The sequence below is a fragment of the Quercus lobata genome, chromosome 10, assembly GCF_001633185.2.
Source record: "Quercus lobata isolate SW786 chromosome 10, ValleyOak3.0 Primary Assembly, whole genome shotgun sequence".
In the NCBI taxonomy this organism is placed as follows: Eukaryota; Viridiplantae; Streptophyta; class Magnoliopsida; order Fagales; family Fagaceae; genus Quercus; species Quercus lobata.
The window spans coordinates 15,920,735-15,944,297 of NC_044913.1; the positions used below are offsets into that span (position 1 = coordinate 15,920,735).

At 33.0% G+C, this 23,563-nt stretch overlaps 2 protein-coding genes and 1 long non-coding RNA gene across 3 annotated transcripts; 2 read left to right on the top strand and 1 right to left on the bottom strand.

Annotated features, from left to right (window-relative positions):
- The first annotated feature begins 4,994 nt into the window (after positions 1 to 4,994).
- LOC115964409 (metalloendoproteinase 3-MMP-like) lies at positions 4,995 to 5,873 on the top strand. Its single transcript, XM_031083726.1, has one exon. The coding sequence runs from the start codon at positions 4,995 to 4,997 to the stop codon at positions 5,871 to 5,873; it is 879 nt and encodes a 292-aa protein (XP_030939586.1).
- An 8,255-nt stretch (positions 5,874 to 14,128) lies between these two features.
- On the bottom strand, positions 14,129 to 17,624 carry LOC115966054. Its single transcript, XR_004086297.1, has 4 exons — positions 17,365 to 17,624; positions 16,945 to 16,973; positions 15,731 to 15,829; positions 14,129 to 14,482 (listed from the first exon to the last, which is right to left on the bottom strand). It is a non-coding gene; the product is annotated as an uncharacterized LOC115966054 (long non-coding RNA).
- A 1,221-nt stretch (positions 17,625 to 18,845) lies between these two features.
- LOC115964410 (metalloendoproteinase 1-like) lies at positions 18,846 to 19,348 on the top strand. Its single transcript, XM_031083727.1, has 2 exons — positions 18,846 to 18,935; positions 19,052 to 19,348. Exons 1-2 carry the CDS (start codon positions 18,846 to 18,848, stop codon positions 19,346 to 19,348), a joined length of 387 nt encoding a protein of 128 aa, XP_030939587.1.
- Positions 19,349 to 23,563: the final 4,215 nt, after the last annotated feature.

Sequence of the window (23,563 nt, forward strand, 5' to 3'; positions counted from 1 at the left end):
TTAATCCAAAGGGGTGGAGAGAGAGAAACTAGCATATGCCCATTACCCGGCCACTAGTCTTCTTCTCCACAATTACAGAAAACCAAAGCCTCAACGTTGAAATCTAAACTTATCCACTACTCTTTCTTTAAGCTATCGGACGGGTGGACTAGGATGATTCAAGGCATAGATCTAAAACCCAACACAACACTGCCAAACGAGCCTCCACATGCATGCAATCCTCTTCATTTCCCACACACCTTCTTCTATTTATATAATAAAGTTTCAACTGGTTTTTTTTTTTTTAATTTTTTTTTTATATATTTATGGTCAGCCTAGATTCCTAAAGTGAAGAACTGAGATTTGTAAAAATTGATATGGATTTGATTTTCGTTTAGCGTGCTTCAGATTTGAATTCAATTTTTAATTTTTTTTAAATTGATAAATTAATTAATGATTTGGAATTGTTTGAAGTTAATAAAAAAATTATTATTTTTTGCCACGAATGCATTTTCTGTTAGTGAGTTAATTGTAGGGATCATATTGACTGCAAGTTCAAAATAACATGTATCAAATTAACTGTTATTAAAATGTAGGAATTAAATTGACTGTAACCTATTCTAAAAAAAAAAAAAAAAAAAAGATTGACTATGACCTTAAAATATAATGACCGAAATAGTGTTGTCGTACATGCATGGCAAATTAGTACCTACCACCTATAGATGCAACGATTCCAATTTCCAAATGCACACAAACTGCGACTTTCTACCAGGCATTAAAGTCTACATGGATATTTAAGCAAATTAAGAACAAAAATTTATTTTGCTCTTGCAAGCATTAAAATCTCCACACATGTCTATTTTCAGGTTAGATTTGGGGATGGTAATGGGAGGAGACGGATTTGAAATAGATGCGCATGCAAGGCGGGTCGGGTCAGAATACATACCAACTGTCAAAAACACATGCATCTTGTTTCTTCATCAGACAAGGTCAAAGATTCAAAAAAAAAAAAAAAAAAACTTTATTTCCCAAAATAATTTTCAAATATTGCTATTTTATTTAGTTTTTTTTTTTAGTATAATTCAACAAATATGGAAGTAATAATTGCAGCAGTGTGATATAGGGGTGTCAATGTTCGACCCAACCCGTGAACACGACACGAACCCGACATGTATTTTTTCGGGTTAGGGTTGGGCCTTAATGGGTTTGGGTCATAAACGGGTCGACCCGAAAGCGACACGATAAGAAACGTGTCATAAGCGGGTCAACCCGGGTAACCCGCAATAGACACGTTTGACACGCCAATTTATTTGTGTCAATCCGAAATGACCCACTTAACACAACCCGTTTAACTCGTATAACAAATAAATATTTATTTTATTTTAGATTTGTCAAAATCCTTTTATATTCAACATATATTTTAAATTTAAAAAGAAAAGTGAGTAATTATAAAAATTTACAAGAGATATAATTGGAAATTGAAACTTTACAGACCCTAGAACTACTAATACCTTTTCTTTTTTTTTGGCATAGAACTTGCACAAATGAAATTGGATGAGCTTGTGGAAGATGTTATGAATTTGGACATCAACAAAGAATCTATGAATGATAATCGTGGTCATAGTTAAGATTAGTCTACTATTTGCTCAAATTCTTTCAATATTGATACTTGATATTTGGTGAGTTCCAAGGATATTATATTTTTGTTGAACTATATTATTTTATTTTTGTTAAACTTTGTTCTTTTGAATTTGGGTTGAAGTGTATGCACTTCTTTTAGAGTGTAAAGAACTTATTTCTAGATGAATATTATATTTTTGCTGAACTATATTATTTTGAATGTGGGTTGAAGACTTGAAGTATATGCACTACTTTTTGGGATGTAAAAAAAATTATTTCTAGATGGATGTTATATTTAATATTATGCAGGTTGAAATGGGTTGTGTTACATTCGTGTCAACCCAACACGACTCGTTTATTAAGCGTGTCAAATGGGTTGGGTCAGGTCAACCCACCTTATTAACAAGTCGGGTTAGGGTTGAAGGATCATGACACGATTATTAAATGGGTCGGGTTAGGGTTGAGCCATTTAGTCGAATACCCCTACCTCGACACGACACAAACCCGACACGCTAACCCGAATTGACACCCCTAGTGTGATATATAATTTCAGATTTGATCCCTTCCATTAATTTCAATTTTGAGCATGATAGCAAAAGAATATTATTACCTCCGTCCTAGTTTATTTGTCCTCCATTCCATTTTGGGGTATCCCAAAATATTGTCCTGTTTCTAAAAATAAAAATTATTAGTTTACTAATGTTCCTATTATACTCCTACTTTATTTTCAAAACTATTTGAAAAGAAAACTAACTAATATTTTAAAAAAAAAAAAAATCAATGTAATTGGGGCACCTTTTTAGTTGCCTCATTAAGAATAACTCTTTTTAAAAAGCTGATAAATTTATTAAATGGTAGTTTTGTAAATTTATACATTTTTATAAGATAGACAAGACAATAAATGATATTCCCTTAAAAAGTTTGAGTTTTCAAACAGAACAAACAAATTGTGATGGAGTAATAATTAAAGAGAGGCTTAATTGTAGTGGAATTGCAACCCAAAAAATATTAATAATAGTAATAATAATAATACGGGTTGGGTTGTGTCAGGTGACCGTACTATATCCATCAAATTTGGGTACCTAAATTCTCAATGTCCAATGCCCCGAATTTCCTTATCTAGGTGGGTAAAACCCACACCCATCGAGTTGGGTCAGGTGGGTACCCATTGCAAGCGGATTTTGGCCATCCCTAAATACTACGTAAACAATGTTTTTCACAATAATTTAATAGCAAATTTAAGATAACAAGTTGTTATTGGTTTTAATCTTGACCCACTACTAATATCATTCTTTTACTCACCAATAATAACTTGCTACATCAGATTTGTTATGAAATTTTTGAGGCCATAACATATTAACGTTATACTTCTTTTTATCTTTTTTCTTTTTTGAGAATGATATTAATGTTATTCTTTAATTATAGATTCACCATTATTAAATATTGCTTACTGGCATGATCTTCTAAAATCAACATCATTAAGCAAAATATCCTTAAAATAAAAAACCAACATTAAGCCAAACCAGCTTCACTACCCCACATGAAATCCATGGCTAAAAATTACCAAAAGACCTCTATTCAAGCATCATGTAAAGGCCTCTAAAGGATTTGGGGTAGGGATGGCAATTTTTCCCCGCCCCGCTTAACCCGCCCCTCCCCGCTTCGCCCCATGCGGGTTTTCCCCGCCCCGCAAAGGCGGTGGGGCGGGGATGGGGCAAGATTTTAGCCCCGCACCACGGGGCGGGGCGGGGATGGGTTTAGGCTTTTTAGACCCATCCCGCCCCGCCCCTCCCCATCCCCGCCCGCCTTGGGTTACTAAAAGTTATAATTGTAAAATTTTCATACTCTAAAACCCTACTATTTAAACAAACATATTAATATTAGCATATTTTATTCTACCCAATGTGATTCTCTACCTTTATTTTGTTGTGTTATACTATGAGATTTTTATTTATTTATTTATTTTAATGATTGTCTTGATAAACACTTGGATATATTATTTAATTTTTTCTAAAAATTGATTTAATTTGATGGGATAAATTTAGTTGTAATTTCAAGTATATTTTTATTAATGAAATAGGTTTCATTAAAAAAATTGTACTAGTTGTAGGATAAATTAACAAAAAGTAGAGTGTTACGGGGTGGGGTGGGGCTTCGTGGGGCCCCAAGGGACAGGGATGGGGTGAGAAAGTATTCCCCGTTATGCGGGGCGGGGCGGGGATGGGGCAAGATAAAATCATGCGGGACGGGGACGAAGACCCCATCCTTCGACCCCGCCCCGTCCCATTGCCATCCCTAATTTGGGGATTTTAAACATCCTTTAAAGACCTCTATTCAAGCCAAGTGAGTAGAAATATTTACGTAATTGGCACCTTTCCAAATATTTAGGCAATTGGTACTTTCTCGTGCAAAAAGTATTTGAGGGTTTAAGAGGGAAAGACCGAAAGAGTTCAAATATATTGTAACTATCTAAATAAAACCTTCATTTTTATAAATGTGTGTATTTCCATTCCCTTTAAGAGTAATTTTTTACCTTATTTAAGGGGCTTCACATTAAGCTCTAAATAATTATTAGGAGAAATTTTAGGATGCAATTAAAACACCTTAATACATGGAAAATAGTTTTCTCAAAAAAAAAAAAAAAATACATGTAAAAAGAGGAGATAAATGTGATACATGCATGGCAAATTAGTACCTACCACCTATAGATGCAGTGATTCCAAATGCACACAAATTGTGACTTTCTAAGCAGCATTAAAGTCGATCCACATGGATATTTAAGCAAATTAAAAGCAAAAATTTATTTTGCTCATCCAAGCATTAAAATCTCCACACGTCTATTTTCAAAGTTAGATTTGGGGATGGTAATGGGAGGAGACGGATTTGAAATACATGCGCATGCAAGGCGGGTCGGGTAAGAATACATGCCTACTGTCAAAAACACATGCATCTTGTTTCTTCATCAGACAAGGTCAATACTCATAAAGATTCAAATAAAAACTTTATTACCCAAAATAATTTTCAAATATTGCTATTTTATTAAGGGTTTTTTTTTTTTTTTTTTAAGTATAATTCAACAAATATGGAAGTAATAATTGCAGCAGTGTGATATGTAATTTCAGATTTGATCCCCTCCATTAATTTCAAATTTTCAGCATGATAATAAACATGCACATATATGATACGTACGTCTTTGCATTTTTTTGGAATATTATCCCATAAAGATACGTCCTTGCATTATTTCAGAATTTCCTATAAATATTTTCAACATTAAATACCATGGAACTAAGATTACAAGCATATATATATAGCAGTCATTTTGTTTCACGTTATTCACGTAGAGGTAAAAGGTTTATATGCGCGTGTTTCTTGGACAAAACTAGTATTCTATAGCCATGGCTACAAATCTCTCTCTTTTTTTGTCAATTACACTTCTCCTTCTCGTAATACAGCCTATTAGAGGACACTCTTTCAAGTCCCTCCAACATCTTGAGGGATCTCACAAGGGCCAAACAGTGAAAGGACTGCATGAGATCAAACACTATCTCAGTGCATTCGGCTACTTAAAGTTAAACCACAGCATTGGTTTGAGCAAATATGATCATGCTAGTGTAAAAGACAAGGATGAGTTCGATGAACATTTGGAACGTGCAATAAAATCTTTCCAGAAGAATTTTAATCTTAATGTCACGGGGAGGCTCGACTCTAGCACCCTGAATGAAATGATGACTCCAAGGTGTGGAGTAACTGATGATGACAACATGAGTCCGAATTATGCATTTTTCAATGGAAAGCCAAAATGGGATAAGAACTATCTCACCTATACCTTTGATTCAAGTGTCACGCCAGAGGTACTGGAAAAGTTAAGACCTGCAGTGCAACAGGGTTTCGAAGAATGGCTCAAATGGACACAATTTACATTTGCAGAGGCACGACAAGGTTCCAAATCTGACATTGTGATAGGATATTATAAGGGTTGGCATGGAGATTACCAAGCATTTGATGGACCTGGTAAGGTTTTAGCTCATTCTTTTCCACCAACTATGGGAAAAATGCACTTTGATGCTGATGAGAACTGGAGCATTGATAAACCAAATGGTGATCAAATTGACATGGTATCGGTGGCCACACACGAAATTGGACACATTCTTGGACTCCAACATAGTACAGATGTAAATGCTATTATGTACCCTTTTCTGAATTTTGGAATGACAAAAAGAGAATTGAGCCATGATGATATTGATGGCGTGCTTGCTTTGTATGGCACACCTTAAAAGGTTGAACGGGAAAAGGGGTACCACGAGAAAGAATATTTGCCTTTTATTACAAGTATGGTTTAAAATAAGAGTTATTGTATTATCAATTATGTATATGTTACATAATCTAATATATAATGATTGCGAGACATGTTAGTGGTTATTCGGTGTGGACGGAAGATGTTCTTCCACAACTTCATGATGTACTTTTGGCCAATATTGCCTAATTTTATAAAATTCAGCGTATCTCTTCTATAAAAAATAATAATTTATTAATGTTTGCCTTTAGTTATAACCATTTCATTATGATGGTATGAGGGATTTTCTAAATAATTTATTTATTTATTTTTACCATGTCATTGAGTTTTTTTAATAATGATTTGCATGCGGACTGCGGAGTACAAGTATTGCAAAGATATATTTTGTTTGGGCTTCATAATATTAGACTAAGAGGACAATAGATAATACAAGAGTAGTGAATGGTAGAGAAGACACATGATCATGTGTAAAATATATATATATACATATATATATATATATATATACATAGAATTAATTTTTATGAGAAAATAAATAGTTTTTTTTTTTTTGGATGTTCTTTTACTCTAAAATGTTATTGATAGTTATTATCATTATTATAAACTATATCTCTTTTGGGAAATTACTAATTTTGTATTTTATTATCAATGTTGTTGGTTATAAATAAGGAAACAATGAAATGATTATTCTAAAAATATAGATTTGATAATTTGACTTTAAAATATTCGAGACGATATAATTATGAAATATACACTCTTAAAAGTTTATGATTATATTTTTGTCCCTCTGTTATATTTGAGTAACCAAGACCAAGATATCATTTCTTAAATGGTAGTGGTGGATTTGATGTGCTTGAGGTGAACCTTATGCGGATTAGATCACCAAGCTGTTACGGTTGTGCTTGAGCTCAACCTCTAAATAGTTCTAGAGATAAATAGATCTAAATGATCAAAATACAAATTCTAAAGTAGATCTAAAGTGATCAAACTTCCACAGGTAAGAGTGTTCCATTTTTTTAATTCTTTTTATTTTTCCTCTAAAATTGAGAAATTAAAATTTTTAATTCAAATGCTGACTTGGGTTTTTAAAATAGTAATTGATTTTTAAAAAAAAAATTTATTAGTCACATCAGCTCAAGTGTGCCAATTGTGCAATGTGTTAGCCACGTAGACATTTTTTTATAGTAAGTTTACGGTAGGAACCAGATTAACTGCAAGTTGCAAGTTGAAAATAACAAAGACCAAATTGACTGTAATCCTAAAATATAAGGTCCAAAATAGTGTTTTCACCTATATTTTTTTAGGGAAAATTTCCATTTTTTTGCACATTTAATAAATTTATTTGTATTTTAACTAATATTAAATTAATTTTGACATCATCATGGTTTGACCTCAATTGAATCTTGGTCCGACCTTAAAAACCTTAAACATCTCCCTTCTATGGCTCTTTCAACAGTCTAGGTATAAAAACCATGCAAAAAGGTCTAGAAACCCTTGTTTGTAAAAAAAAAAAAAAAACACACACACACACACAAAAACAAAAAAAGACAAAATCCCTAACCGAATTTGTTACCAAAAAGGTAAGATCACTTTTAGTAATAATTATACTCCCTCCGTCCCATATTGTTAGTTCTCTATTCCATTTTGGGATGTCCTAAAAATAAAACATCTTTCTAAAATTAATAAATATAATTTCTATCTTACCATTTACTTTATTTAAAAAGTCAATGTCATTCTTTTTGTACAAGTTAAATTAATGAGGGTATTTCTCTTTAAAAAAATTAAGGAGGATAATTTTGGAAACTTATATCTTTTTATACAGCAAATAAGACAATAAATGATATTTCCTTAAAAAGTTAGATTTTTGAAACATAACAAATAAAAAGTTGGGTTTTTGAAATATGACAAACAAATTGAGACGGAGAGAGTATTATAATCCCAACAATATTTTTTTTTATAAACATCAACTCAATAATACATTAGATTGATATTGGAACTTTTTCTCAAAGTTCACATTAACAAGTTTGTTTGTTTCCCTAAGCAATAGTGGATATTCTAACAGTTGAGAGAGAGAGAGAGAGAGATACCAAGTTTCAAGCTTCCAAAACCAAAATTATTAGACAATTAGCAAAGAATTCTATGGTAACAGTAAAGTAATAGCAAAAGAATACTGATAATTAAAGAGAGGCTTAATTGTAGTGGAATTGCAACCCAAAAAATAATAATAATACGGGTAACAGTAAAGTAATAGCAAAAGAATACTAACAATTAAAGAGAGGCTTAATTGTTGTGGAATTGAAACCAAAAAAATATTAATAATAGTAATAATAATAATACGGGTTGGGTTGTGTCGGGTGACTATACCATATCCATCAAATTTGGGTACTTGAATTCTCAATGCCCAGTACCCGAAATTTCCTTATCTAGTTGGGTAAAACCCACACCCATCAAGTTGGGGATCGGGTGGGTACCCATTGCTAGCAGATTTTGGCCATCCTTAAATACTACGTCAACAATATTTTCATAATAATTTAATAGCAAATTTAAGATAACAAGTTGTTATTAGTTTTAATCTTGACCCATTACTAATATCATTTTTTTACTCACTAATAATAGCTTGCTACATCAGATTTGTTATGAAATTTTTGTGGTCATAACATATTAACGTTATTCTTTAATTATAGATTCACCATTATTAAATATTGCTTACTGGCATGATCTTCTAAAATCAACATCATGAGGCAAAATATCCTTAAAATTAAAAATCAACATCAAGCCAAACCAGCTTCACTACCCCACATGAAATCCATGGCTAAAAATTACCAAAAGACCTCTATTCAAGCATCCTGTAAAGACCTCAAAAGGATTTGGGGATTTAAACATCCTTTAAAGACCTCTATTCAAGCCAAGTGAGTAGAAATATTTATGTAATTGGCACCTTTCCAAATATTTAGGCAATTGGTACTTTCTTATGAGTAATTCTACGGTACCCCCCCAAAAAAATGGGGGGTGCGGTACCCACTAGTAGGTAACCTGCAATAGCAGGTTACTTTTTTCTCACATTTGATGGTTTCATCCTCACATTGTGCAGTTCTAACATCACATGTGACAGTTTTTTTCTCACATTTGGTGGTTCCCTTACTTTTTTCTCACATTTGATGGTTCCCTTACTTTTTTCTCACATTTGATGGTTTCATCCTCACATTGTGCAGTTCCAACATCACATGTGATAATTCTTTTATCACATTTTGCAGTTCCCTTACTTTTTTTTCTCACATTTGATGGTTTCATCCTCACATTGTGCGGTTCCAACATCACATGTGATAGTTCTTTTATCACATTGGGTGGTTCCCTTACTTTTTTCTCACACTTGACGATTCCATCCTCACATTGTGCAGTTCCAACATCACATGTGACAGTTCTTTTCTCACATTTGATGATTCTCTTACTTTTTTCTCATATTTGACGATTTCATCCTCACATTGTGCAGTTCTAACATCTCATGTGATAGTTCTTTTCTAACATTTGGTGGTTCCTTTACTTTTTTTCTCACATTTGACGTATCCATCCTCACATTGTGCAGTTCCAATATCACATGTGATAGCTCTTTTGTCACATTTGGTGGTTCTGTTACTTTTTTTTTCACATTTAACAGTTTTATCCTCACATTGTGCAGTTTTAACATCACATGTGACCATTTTTTGTCACATTGGGTGGTTCCCTTACTTTTTTCTCACACTTAACGGTTCCATTTTTACGTTTTGCAATTCCAACATCACATATGACAGTTCTTTTGTCACATTTGGTGGTTCTCTTATTTTTTTTCTCACACTTGACGGTTCCATTTTTACATTTTGCAGTTCCAATATTACATGTGACAGTTCTTTTGTCACATTTGGTGGTTTTTTTTTTTCTCACACTTGACGGTTCCATCTTTACATTTTGTAGTTCCAACATCACATGTGACAGTTCTTTTGTCACATTTGGTGGTTCTTTTTTTTTTTTTTTTTTCCTCACATTTGACGATTTCATCCTCACATTGTGCAATTCCAACATCACATGTGACAATTTTTTTCTCACATTTGATAATTTCATTGTTATATTAAGCAGTACCAACATCGCATCTATTCTATTTTTGTCACATGTGACAGTTCTTTTCTCATATTTGGTGGTTCCTTTACTTTTTTTCTCACATTTGACGGTTTCATCCTCATATTATGCAGTTCCAACATCACATGTGATAATTTTTTTCTCACATTTGGTGGTTCCTTTACTTTTTTTTCTCACATTTGACGGTTCCATCCTCACATTGTGCGGTTCCAACATCACATGTGACAATTCTTTTGGCATATTGGGTGGTTCTCTTACTTTTTTCTCATACTTGACGGTTTCATCCTCACTTTGTGCAGTTCTAATATCACATATGACAGTTCTTTTCTCACATTTGGTGGTTCCCTTACTTTTTTCTCATATTTGACGGTTTCATCCTCACATTGTGCAATTCCAACATCACATGTGACAATTCGTCCATAGTGTCATCCAAGACCAGAAAGGTCATCCAAGTGCAAGAAGGTCGTCCAGCATGGAGTCACCTGGACGACTGCCAAACACTTAGAAATTTTCAAAGTAAATCTATATCCAAAAGTTTATGATTCGGACCATGTTCTACTATTTTGAAGTTGGAACAAAATTCTTATTCATCGTTCTAAATTCCCACTAAGTTCTTAACTTCTGATGGCAGTTGTAGAAGTTAAGTTTGAACCTTCTAGCTTCCATCCACGTTGAGGAAATTACTAAACAAGTAATCACTCCAAAGCTCACTATAAAAGGAATTAGCCATATGAATTCAAAGTAAGTTTTTCACCACTTATAGAGTTGGAATTCCTGAGTTCAAGAGAGAAAACTAACTTAAGCATCAGAGAGTTCTTGGCTACTTATATTTTTTAGGCATTTTCATTAGATCCACGTGCGCAGAAGTGTCAAATGACTGTGTCCGACACGGGTATAACCACCCATCTAAAGTGTCTATGCAATTTTGTTTCATAAAATTATTATTAAATTTAGACCCATCTAAAACAAAATAAACATCCCAAAAAATTTCCACAATAACAAAAATTACCAATAGAAAAGCTAAAAACAATAAGCACAATTGACCGATTTTCTCTAAAACAAACAGCCAAGTCCTTTTTAAAAAAATTATCAAAATAGTTTTGTCTTTGAGAGTTTAGCATATCGATCACAATGATAAGTGCGAGCCTCATTTGAGTCAGCAGAGCATCCACTAGCTAAGTCTGAGAAAGTCCTAATACCAATGAAATGTTTTCATTATTGAAGACTTATTGGTACCACAAAATACCCTTAAAACCATAAAACCATAAAAATGACCGAAATACCCTCAAAACTTAAAAAATGACCAAAAATACTCCCCTAAGACTTGAAAACAACCAAAATTACCCCCAAAACTCTCTAAAATTACCAGAATAAGTAGTACTTTTTGTATACTTATTGAAACTTAAAAGATGATAAGTTATCTAAAAAAGCTATCTAGCATGTACGGTTTTCAATAAGTTTGGTGTGAGCTCATAATTTCAAAATAATTTTATGTAAAAGTTCAATGTTACATTGATGGTTTCCCTTTCTTCTTCTTGTTTTTTTTTTTAAGGCTAAATGAAATTACTAAGATAGTTAGGTTTAAATGAAGCATCAATACTAACTTTTCAATTAATTAAAAATTATCTTTTAGTTAACACTATTAATAAAAATTTTAAAATATCTAATAAAAGTTTGATTATTTACTTCTACTATTTTTTTTAAAATTTTTTTTCCACACTCTTACTTCTACTAACTCCATCAACAACTTTTGACACCCCTAATATTTAATGTAATAAACGAAATTTTTTTGAAGCCAACATTAAATCCCGTGTTCACAACCACTAAATTTGCCAATTTGAACTCTAATCAGACTTGCACTGCACAAAAAGAAATTTCAATGTTCAAATAGATACTTGTTTGTTAAGCACTAAGATTATACCATCTTAAACAAAATTGTTGGGAACAACAATTTTTCACTAGTGATGGTTTCAATGACACTTCTTTTGCATCCATATCATCTTAAAAAACTAGATCAAATAACTCTGCATGTTTTGATGTACGATTTTTTTTCCATTTAACATGATTTTTGAAACAATTTTTTTAGTTGGCATGTTTTTGAAACATATTTGTAAACAAGCATTTCGAGTATGAGTCTTAAAGACTCGAGATTGCTTAAGAAACTCAAGCCTTTAAGACTCGAGTACAAGATCAAGTTCTAGTGATTCATATATATAGAACTCATTCACAATATGTTATTTGCAAAAAAGAAAAAAGAAAAAATTATACATTTTATATAGGCGTAAATGCACTTTTAGTCCCTATATTTTGACCTTTTTCCATTTTAGTCCCTACATTTTATTTTTTCCACTTTTAGTCCCTAAAACCAATTTACGCTTTCCGTTTTAGTCCTTGAAGCACTATTCCGTCACCAAACTAACGGGGAAACTGGACGTGGCTGACGTGAGTATTAAAATATTATTAAAAAAATTATTTGACATTTTTTAAATGCCAAAATTTAAAAAAAAATTAATTAATTACTCAATTTTCTTTTCATTATTTGTGTTCTTCCCGTTCTTCCCTATAATCAATCTCCAGCAAAAACAAACCCTAAACCCAAATCCTAACCAAACCCTAAACCCATATCCCAGTAAAGCAAACCTTAGCCTTCAAACCCATAAATTTTCTTGGCAAACAAACACAAAAAAAAACCCACTAGAAAAAAAAAAAAAAAAAAAAAAAAAAAAAAAAACCCCAAATCACCACCATCAAATCAAAGAACATGAAGATCAAACCCAAGCAAAAGAATAGAAACCCAGCAACCAAATGGCAAAAAATAATAATAAGTTTGGTGGACGACATTTTTACACCATCCAAGATATTTTTTTATCGATCTGAAAATTTCAAATTTTTTTAAAAATATCTCAAACGCATAGAGAGAGACTGAGAAACTCTGTAAGCGAGTGTGAGTGAGAGATGGAGAGACACACCAGTGAGATATTGCTATTTTATTTTGTGGAGAGTGTGAGACCACGTATAGTCAAGCTCCTCTGTAGTCTGTACTAACTTGTTTGAACAAATTATAAATTATTGCTACTCCACAAGTGTTTCATTTCTCTGTACAAGTTTCATCAACAAAACAGAATAAGAAAAAGAAGATAATTGATGGCTCTGATACACGACACAAAGACAATCAACGGATCACGATGAGGCTCACAAAAAAAAAAAAAAAAAAAAAAAAAAAAAAAAAAAAAAAAAAAAACCCAAACCCAGATTTTGCTCACCGCCTTCTCCACCGTCAAGCGCACTCAGAACTTCACCGCCAAAGCCGCCGCTCAGCGCCTCGCTCAGGTCATGGCCTCTCCACTTCCCGTTCTCAGGGCTCACTCTCACCAGGTACCAACCGATCACGGCATCTCTCTAACCCAGATCAAGCCAATCTCAGCCTCTTTCTATCTCAAACCCATCACACCCGATCTCAGCCTCTTTGATTATGGTTTGGTTTGGGAGTGGATGAGTTGGGTGCTTTGCTGGGTTTCTATTCTTTGGATGGTTTGGTCTGGGAGTGGTTTTGTTGATGTGGTAGTGGATGATTTGATTTGGTGGTGGTGCTTTGCTGGTTGATGGGTTTCTATTCTTTTGCTTGGGTATGATCTTCATGTTCTTTGATTCGGTGGTGGTGATTTGGGGTTTTTTTTTTCCAGCGGGTTTTTTTTGTGTTTGTTTGCCAAGAAAATTTATGGGTTTGAAGGCTAAGGTTTGCTTTACTGGGTGGGATATGAGTTTGGGGTTTGGTTAGGATCTGGGTTTAGGGTTTGTATTTTGCTGGAGATTGATTATAGGGAAGAACACGGGAAGAACACAAATAATGAAAAGAAAATTGAGTAATTAATTTTTTTTTTTTTTAATTTTGGCATTTAAAAAATGTCAAATAATTTTTTTAATAATATTTTAATACTCACGTCCAGTTTTCCCGTTAGTTTGGGGACGGAATAGTGCTTCAAGGACTAAAACGGAAAGCGTAAATTGGTTTTAGGGACTAAAAGTGGAAAAAATAAAATGTAGGGACTAAAATGGAAAAACGTCAAAATATAAGGACTAAAAGTGCATTTACGCCTTTTATATATTCATCAAGACAAGATTAACTACGACATAAAGATGCAACAACTTGCTCAATGATTTGATTATACAATAGCAACAGTATAAGGCAAAAATAATGCCATAGTCATGACTCATGACAGGTCTATTCCATAGTCCATACTTCAACATTTTTTTTTCCTAGGGCCAAACTTGATTCTTGCATTCCCTAAGGCCAAAACTGCAATTGACCAGTTGGAATAAAAAAAGAGTTATTTATTAGACATGGTGTAGTAGGTTTTGGCAGGGCACAGTCCAAGATTTCCCTGACGTACCATTCCAAGGGTCCAATAGTAGCATAGTAAACTTTCGAGAGCTCCTGCAACCTAGTGCATTTCTCAATCTAGCGAATCACCTTCAAGACTGCATAACATGCATATAAAATAGCTTAACATCACTTTAAAGTTTCTAACAAATAATTTCACAAATATCTCCTATGCATTTCCAAAATCAAAACTAAAATAAAATATATTTAAAAATCTAATATGTATAGATCAATTTTAAGATTATACACACTCCAAGTTTAAACCAAGGAACATATTAACAAATCAATTTTCACATTAAGAAAATCAATTGGTTATCACCAGGAATATGATGACAAAGAAGATCCTTTACAAAGCAAAGCCCAAGTTATTAAACTTTCAATCAAAACTTCAACGACTAATGCACAATTTACTATCAAACTACCTGCCAAAAGTTGGGGAAACTTAGACACAAAGCTTGAGAATACACAAACACACACACACACATGCATATCTATGGGAAAACAGGTCATAATTGGGATCCTAAAGTTGACAGAACTATAACATTGCAAACTTTTTTTTTTTTTTTGGAGAAGCCAACCTGGAAGTCTAGGAAGGAAATTTATTGAAAAATAACAGCAATAATGTGACAAAATGAAGATTGTTCAAATTTTTAGGTCCAAGAATGGTTTGGTTTTTGGAAATTAAATTCAATGAAATGGAATTTGATGACTTAAATTATATCTGTACCACAAGGACATACATTCTTTGCCAAAATATGCATTCCTACAAAATGGAAAGTGAGTTCCTACTCCTTTGGGATGATTCCTTGAAATTGGTAGAATATACCTAATCTACTTCCCACATTACACAATTTCTACAATTAAAAATAAAATAGCCTACGCCAATGACACATAATCCTGTGCATCAAAATCAGGCACCAAGACATTTTATTCCTCAATTTGCATTCCATGGGAACAAACTTAACTAATCTCCTCTAATTTAACCATATATATACACATAGAACTACGGCAAGCATGTAGAAATCACAAGAAATTATAAATTATAACATTGAGAGGAAATAAATAAAAATAAATAAAAAATACGAATAGAGTAAACTAATAATGCAAACCTAAAAGAAAAAACAATTGGTTGGATCTGTTGCTCATACAAAAGCTTAATGATTGTTTTGGCATGGAAAATTGTTTTTGGACCTATAATTAGGCCAGGTGCTAATGAATAACTAGCATTAGTAAGTTAGTACTCTCTTGAGAACTTTGTAGACATTATGTCAAAAGAGAAACAAAGCAAGTGACTTTAGGATATAATTTAAAATAACCATAATGAGACTAAATCCTTTCTACCATACTTCCATTTGTGGATTGAGGAAGGGTGCTTGCCAATGGTAATATAGCGGATGCTGAAATGACAAGGAATGAACCAAATTTGATGGCTGGGAACTTGAACTCTGCACATTAAAGTAAAAAAAAATTAATGTAGCCACTACATGAACAACTAACTATATAGGCAAGAGGAATGGTATTTAGGGATGGCTAAAGCAAAACCTAGTTGCTAGGAACAATATTTGGGGTAGACAACTGGTTACTTCCACCTTTTTCTTTCTTTGAACTTTTCTCATGACAACTCTTGATCTGATGTTTACCACCATGAGCATGATCCTTTTTCTTCGGCCCATTTAAATTAGGTTGTTCAAATTATCTCCAAGAATTAATTAATTCATTATTGCCATCTTTATCTTTAAGTACATTTGCATCTTCAATATCCTTTGCATCGAATAAAGGAATGAAGGGTTCTTATCTTGTTGCTTCTGAAAATTAATCAGCAAGCCTCGTGCATTTCCCTCTGTCATAGCATTTCTCCTCCTTGAACACAAATAGTTGTTATAATCTAATAAAAGATAACCCAAATTTTCTCGATCCTCTACGGCTCTACTTGACTACTCATAAAGTTTCTATTGAATCCCATACTTATAGGCCATATCCACTTCAATGGCTTGGGTAGCAGTTACTTTTCTTTGTGAGGGCAACATGTGAGCTTGTTCATGAGGTACAATTATGCTCCTTTTTAAAAGCCCACAAAGGTAGAACTGTTGGGTGACTTTGCTTAAAAACCAAAACTTAACTTTAACTCTCCTGGACTTCCAAAGTATTTGATTTGCGGGCTATTACATTTGTGTGTGCAGGGATAAATGTACAAACTATAAAGGTGGGCATCTTTCAAATTTGCTTAAGAGCAAGTTGAACTGTATGCTTAATTTGTAATTGTGTATGGCATGTCCAAGCTAAAACATAGTTGTCACATTGTCACAGCAAGAAGCATTTAATTTTTTGATAGGTAGAAAGAACTTGATTTATATTTAGATTTGCTTATCTCTCATATTAGAAGCTCTTAATCTATTGAATAGAGCCCCAAGTTATTATAAAGACTCATCATTGTATGTAATTTATAACTTGAAGATTTAATATTATATAGATTACAGTACAAGATGTTGAAACCACATATATGAGAGGAAAACAAAAGATTGGATGGATAGACAAGATAACTAGCAATGGTAAAACATACCTTCAGGACGAATTTCTGACCAAGCGTACCTTAAAAAATAAAATCAAATCCAAAATTAGAAACTTGAAACTATAATGCTTTAAGTTGATGATACTTAATATTTGGCACCGAAATACGAAACCAGTACAAGAGGAATAAGGCTAATTTGTCAAAATAGTCGCCTTTCAAGTCTCTCTCCTTGAGACATGGTTTCTGGGAACAAAATTTTCAGCAAGCTCGATGAAGGAACAAGTAGTGAGGGCATACGAGGAAATTGAAAGGTGAAATACCCAAACCAAATTAATCCAAAAAATTAAAAATAAACGTACGAATCTTACCCAAAACCTAGAATATGAAATAATGAATCAAATCTAACCAAAAGTAAAACCCAAATCAAATAAAAAGAAACACAGTTTCTCAATTGCCCATAAAAATTCTTACCGATAGCAATGGCGGAAGCTTTGCGGTGGTGGCTGCTGTGTAGTAGTGATAGGCTGATAGCTATGGCACATCGCCTCTCAAGGTTCTCGTTCAACAGAGCTTGAAACCTCTTCGGTTTTTTTTTTGTTTTTTTTGTTTTTATACTTTAACCAGATTAACCGGTAACTGGTATCCATACTAAAATTAATTAATGACCAGGATTAAAGGGAAGTAATATCAAAGGTTAAGATTGGAGTGGGTACCGTACCCCCCCAACAAAAAGAGAGGGTACAGTAGAATGACCCCTTTCTTATGCAAAAGTATTTGTGAGAAAGACTGAAAGAGTTCAAATATATTGTAACTATCTAAACCTTCATTTTTATGAATGTGTGTATTTCCATTCCCTTTATGAGTAATTTTTTACCTTATTTAAGGGGCCTCACATTAAGCTCTAAATAATATTAGGAGAAATTTAAGGATGCAATTAAAACACCTTAATACATGGAAAATAGTTTTCTCAAAAAAAAAAATATATATATATATATATATATGTAAAAAGAGGAGATAAATGTGATACATGCATGGCAAATTAGTACCTACCACCTATAGATGCAATGATTCCAAATGCACACAAATTGTGACTTTCTACGTGGCATTAAAGTTCACACGGATATTTAAGCAAATTAAAAACAAAAATTTATTTTGCTCATACAAGCATTAAAATCTCCACACATGTCTATTTTCAGGTTAGATTTGGAGATGGTAATGGGAGGAGACGGATTTGAAATACATGCGCAAGCAAGGCGGGTCGGGTTAGAATACGCCTACTGTCAAAAACACATGCATCTTGTTTCTTCATCAGACAAGGTCAATAGTCAATACTCAAAGATTCAAAAAAAAAAAACTTTATTTCCCAAAATATTTTCAAATATTGCAATTTTATTAAGTGTTTTTTTTTTAAAAGTATAATTCAACAAATATGGAAGTAATAATTGCAGCCGTGTGATATGTAATTTCAAATTTGATCCCTTCCATTAATTTCAAATTTGGAGTATGATGTGAATGGATTTGGCTTACCTCAAATACTTTTTTAACTGAAATTTTTTTTTGTTTTAATGAGAAACTGTCATATCATCTATTAACTAAATAAAAAGTGGATATTAAAACTACCACTTGTCATTCTATATTTAAAACTAAAGGACATGTCCAGTTAAAAAAGTACTGAAGATAAGTCAAACCTAACGTGAATAAACACTATCTCAGTGAAAGGAATCAAATGATCAATCACTATCTCAGTGCATTCGGCTACTTAAAGTTAAACCATAGCATTGGTTTAAGCAATGATCATGCTAGTGTAAAAGACAAGGATGAGTTCGATGAACATTTGGAACGCGCAATAAAATCTTTTCAAAAGAATTTTCATCTCAACGTTACGGGGAGGCTCGACTCTAGCACCCTCGATAATATGATAGACTCCACGGTGTGGAGAAACTGATGACAACATGAGTCCGAATTATGCATTTTTTGATGGAAAGCCAAAATGGAATAAGAACTATCTCAACTATACCTTTGACTCAAGTGTCACGCCGGAGGTACAAGAAAAGTTAAGACCTGCAGTGCAGAAGGGTTTCCTAGAATGGTTCCAATGGACAGAATTTACATTTGAAGAGGCACCACAAGGTTCCAAATCTGACATTAATTGTGATAGGATATTATAGGGGTTGGCATGCCTGGCAGTGTTTTAGCTCATGCTGCTCCACCAACTATAGGAAAAATGCACTTTGATGCCGATGAAAACTGGAGCATTGATAACCCAAATGGTGATCAACATGACTTGGTATCGGTGGCTACACACGAAATTGGGCACATTCTTGGACTTCAACATAGTACAAATGTAGATGCTATTATGTATCCTTTTATGAATCGTGGAATGGCAAAAAGAAAACTGAGCGATGATGATATTGATGGGATAGCAGCTTTGTATGCCCCGGCTCGCAAAACATGAATGGGAAATCTCTATCCCTTTCTTCTGTTCAATTTTATATTCCAGTAATCATAGTATGCTATTTAGTTGAAAATCATTTTAATGGTCATAATGCTATGAGAATCAATTGATAGTAAATAGTCTATATTGGTAACATGGCTAACGTTTATTTAATAATTTTTTGCTTTTTGTCTTTTTTTTTAGAATAATTTTTTTGTCATTAACTGTTTTTTTTTTTTTAATTATTCAAAATAAAATTCTACTTTGACCTAATCTAAGTGTATATGTGTGTGAAGTTCCCTCCTAGAGACTTAAAACCTGGTCCTTACCCCCTACACCACACAAGCACTTATATTTGTGAAGTAACGATCGCATCAAAGATGTGTGGTGGTATTAACTAACTTGTTCATAATGCAATGAAAAAAAAAAAAAAAAAACATTGAACAATTCACTATTTTTAATCAAGTCAGCCATTAGAGATTTCACGTTCATGGAATTCGCCCCCCCCCCCTCCCTCCCCTTTATATATATATATATATTTTTTTTGGATAGAACCTCCCCTTTTTATATTAATTCCACTCCTTGTTATTGTTTGTTGTTCCTGACTTTAGTGGTGGAGTCACCTTAATAAATATCTTTTTTAACTACATATAACATCATAATTGTGCTTGTACAAGGCTTTTTTTTTTCTTTCTAATTTAATGGATCAGATTCGGGTAATACCTAAACTTGACTCGATTAACTTTATCCATAACCTACTAGGTAATACTCGGAAATTTTGGTAAGGTCAGGTAGGGTACCCATTACCCATTGGATATGGCCATCCCTAGTTCGAACCACCATAGAGTTCGGTAGAAAGTTTTAGTGAGCTATTATAGATTACAATTTAAAAAAAAAAAAAAATTATGAAGTGATATCCCAGTGCCCCTAAAAACTCCATAGACCAACAGTGTGGTGGTGGCTTGAATCTTGAACCTTATGGTTTACGTTGCAACCCAAACTAATGGACCACCACCTAAATACCCCGTGGTGTACTCATATACGGGGTTTCCTCTATCCAAGTTACAAAATTATCAATACCCTTGACAAACTGGGCTAGGGTATGAGCTAGTTGGTTTCCTTAACGCTTCAAATGTGACACTCTTGCCACTAGGGATGGAAGTAGCCTTTGATTTGCGGGGCAATGGCCCCCAAATTTTTTTAAAAAAAAATATTAAAATATATACTAGATATTAATTTTAGCAATTTTGTTCTATAAAATTAAAATTTGCCCCCTTAATAGTATCATTAATTCTTTTAAGAGTGATGTTATAGTCATAAATTTTTCTACAATATTTTTACAAACTCCTGAGATAACAAATTCTTATTGGTTCGCATCTAGGCCCACTACTTACATCACTTTTTTTACTTATCAATAACCACTCATCACGTCAGTAATTTATAATAATAAAAATTGTAGCTCTAGCATTTTCTTCTTTTCAAAGACCATAAAAAATCTATCAATTTAAAATTTAAAACAAAATATAAAAGCCAAAAAAAAAAAAAAAAAAATTAACTTAACAACAAAAATTACCAATAGTGAAACTAAAAAAAAATTAAGTCTAACCAACCAATTTTACCTAAAAAAAAAACTCGACCTTTAAAAAATTTCAAACAAAATAATAGTCCTTACCAACAACATGCATCTAAGTCACAAAAAAAAAAAAAAAAAAAAAAAAAAAAAAAAAAAAAAAAAACCCTTAGTGGCTAAGCCACTACAAATAACCTGCTACAAAGTCCCCCCCCCCCTCCCTTAACTACAAGTCCTAGCTCCATCCCTACTTGCCACTCTAAACACCTCCATCGGTTGCTAGATCCCCTCAATAACATTAGTAATAGTTATTGGTGGAGTTACATAACCCAATACTGCATTTGAGACTATGTTGGAATCACCTTCAAACACCACATCATGTGTACGGACCTCCCAGGCAAAATGAGTACTCCTTCCACCAAGGCCATTGTTAAGATAGAACCTCTTTAATTTGATTACTTATATCCATGGTTTTAAAAACCGAATTGAGAGCTGAATCGTTTTTTCAAAATTCCCGGTTCAACCCAGTTTTTTCCAGTTGTTGACCGATTTTCACTTGTTTTAGGCCTTTTTTCCGGATCAGACTGGCCTCTGATTCTTGGTTCAATATGTTGGACCAACCAATCTGGTCCGATTTTTAAAACATAGCTTATATCTCCTTATTTGTGTAACTTTCTCTCTTGTAGTTATTAGTATTTTTGTAGACACTTGAGTAGGTTTAATCGAAGGCCAGTCTGATCCAATTTTTAAAACATAGCTTATATCTCCTTATTTGTGTAACTTTCTCTCTTGTAGTTATTTGTATTTTTGCAAACACTTGAGTAGGTTTAATTGTTCCTCACAATTAGAAATTTTTATTGTTTGCAAATTTGAAAGAAGCATAATAAGCTTATTTCATTTGGACTGATTTTGCATCACTTTATTTCATTTTCCCTATTTCTAAAGGAAAAAAAAAAAAAAAAAAATCCTACTTAAAAAATTAACAATTTTATGTTGTCAGCATTTTTACTATTTTAATTAAAAACAATAATGTTTATGTACTTTTTGTTCCAAACCATAATAGGAAAAAAAAATAAAGATTTTAAAATTCTTAAAAAGCTCTAATCAATGTATTAGAAACTAAAGGAGATTTAAAGCTCTATACATTTCAAACAAGTCTTTTGAGCATGTATCACGAGTGATGCGCAGGTTATTGTCCAGGCTTTCATTAAAATAGTGCACCACCTCCTTAGAATTCCCAATGCACTGCAAACTTCCACTAATGAGAATCCCTACGCGATCACACAAGGTCTCTACCTCTTCTGTGGAATGGCCTGGAACATGACAACAAGCTTTACCAGTAAATTGATGGGAAAAATAAATGTTACTTTACTGTTATTAAACAAGACCAAGGGAAGAATCAAACCCATAACATAAGGCTAGAACTATAATATGCTACAAGGAAGTTGAGAACAGATAGGTTAAGAACTTAAGATAGCATATAAAGCCTATAGAAACAAGTTACTATGAGGAATTGTACCCACTACACTAGAACTAAGAAAATTATAGAATACGTTAGGAGTATTATAAATGTGTATGTAAACTCTCATCTCACATGAATTATGAGCCCCACCATGCATTTAATTAATGAGGTTTACTATTATGTGATGAACATTAAATTCAATTTCATTTAGGAATTTTGTCATGAGCTCAACCATTTTTACACAAACAAAAACAGTGATGGGAATAAAGGAACCCATAATTCTAGATTAAATGGTGCATTATGGAAAATTTTCTCTCTATTTTATGACGATGCATTTAGCTACTGTTTGGTAATGCAAAGACAAAAAACAAAAAAACAAATATATATATATATAGAGAGAGAGAGAGAGAGAGAGCTTACTGGTGAGAATGATTGTTCGGTCTTGCTTTACACGCTTAACCACACTCCATAAATTACACCTGGAAATTGGATCCAATCCAATGCTGGGCTCATCAATAAAAATAACCTTGCAAAATTCAAGCGAATTACACTATAAGTAGTGTTAACAATACTAATAAAATTCCTCCGCCTCATTTTAGGTGTTTCACTCTGTCTTCCACCAATATAGTTTGCTATTTATTAATTTTTCTTCCCTTATAAAGTATCCAAAGTTGTTCATAAAAAAAAAAAATATATATATATATATATACACACACACACATAACATATTACAATTGGTAGAATATACAGAATAATACCCAAAGTGAGATAAGGATTTTGTATTGATCTACTCTTTCAGATGTGTCTTAAAAAGCATAGTAGAACCAATTATACCTTGGGATCCCCAACGGTACATCGATATTAGCAGTAATTCTAAAAGTATTTATACCTTATCTAGATTGCACTACTCCGTGACTGTAATTCCAGTTTGCTTATGACAATACTATCTTCATAAGTAAATTACTTGAATGTATTCTCCATTGACTTCAATCCTACAGAGATGCATGTACTTCTCTGTGGGTTTCCATGTTCTGATGAATGAATTCCTGTACTACATCATCTGCTGTGATTGCTATAATTCTTGGCTTTTTTTGTCCCCCCACTCTGACCTCACTTCTATATATGCTTCCATAGCCTCCAGGCTGTGGTGGGGAAAAGCTCCACTTCTTTGTCTTTCAACTGTTTAATAATGTCTCATGCTAGT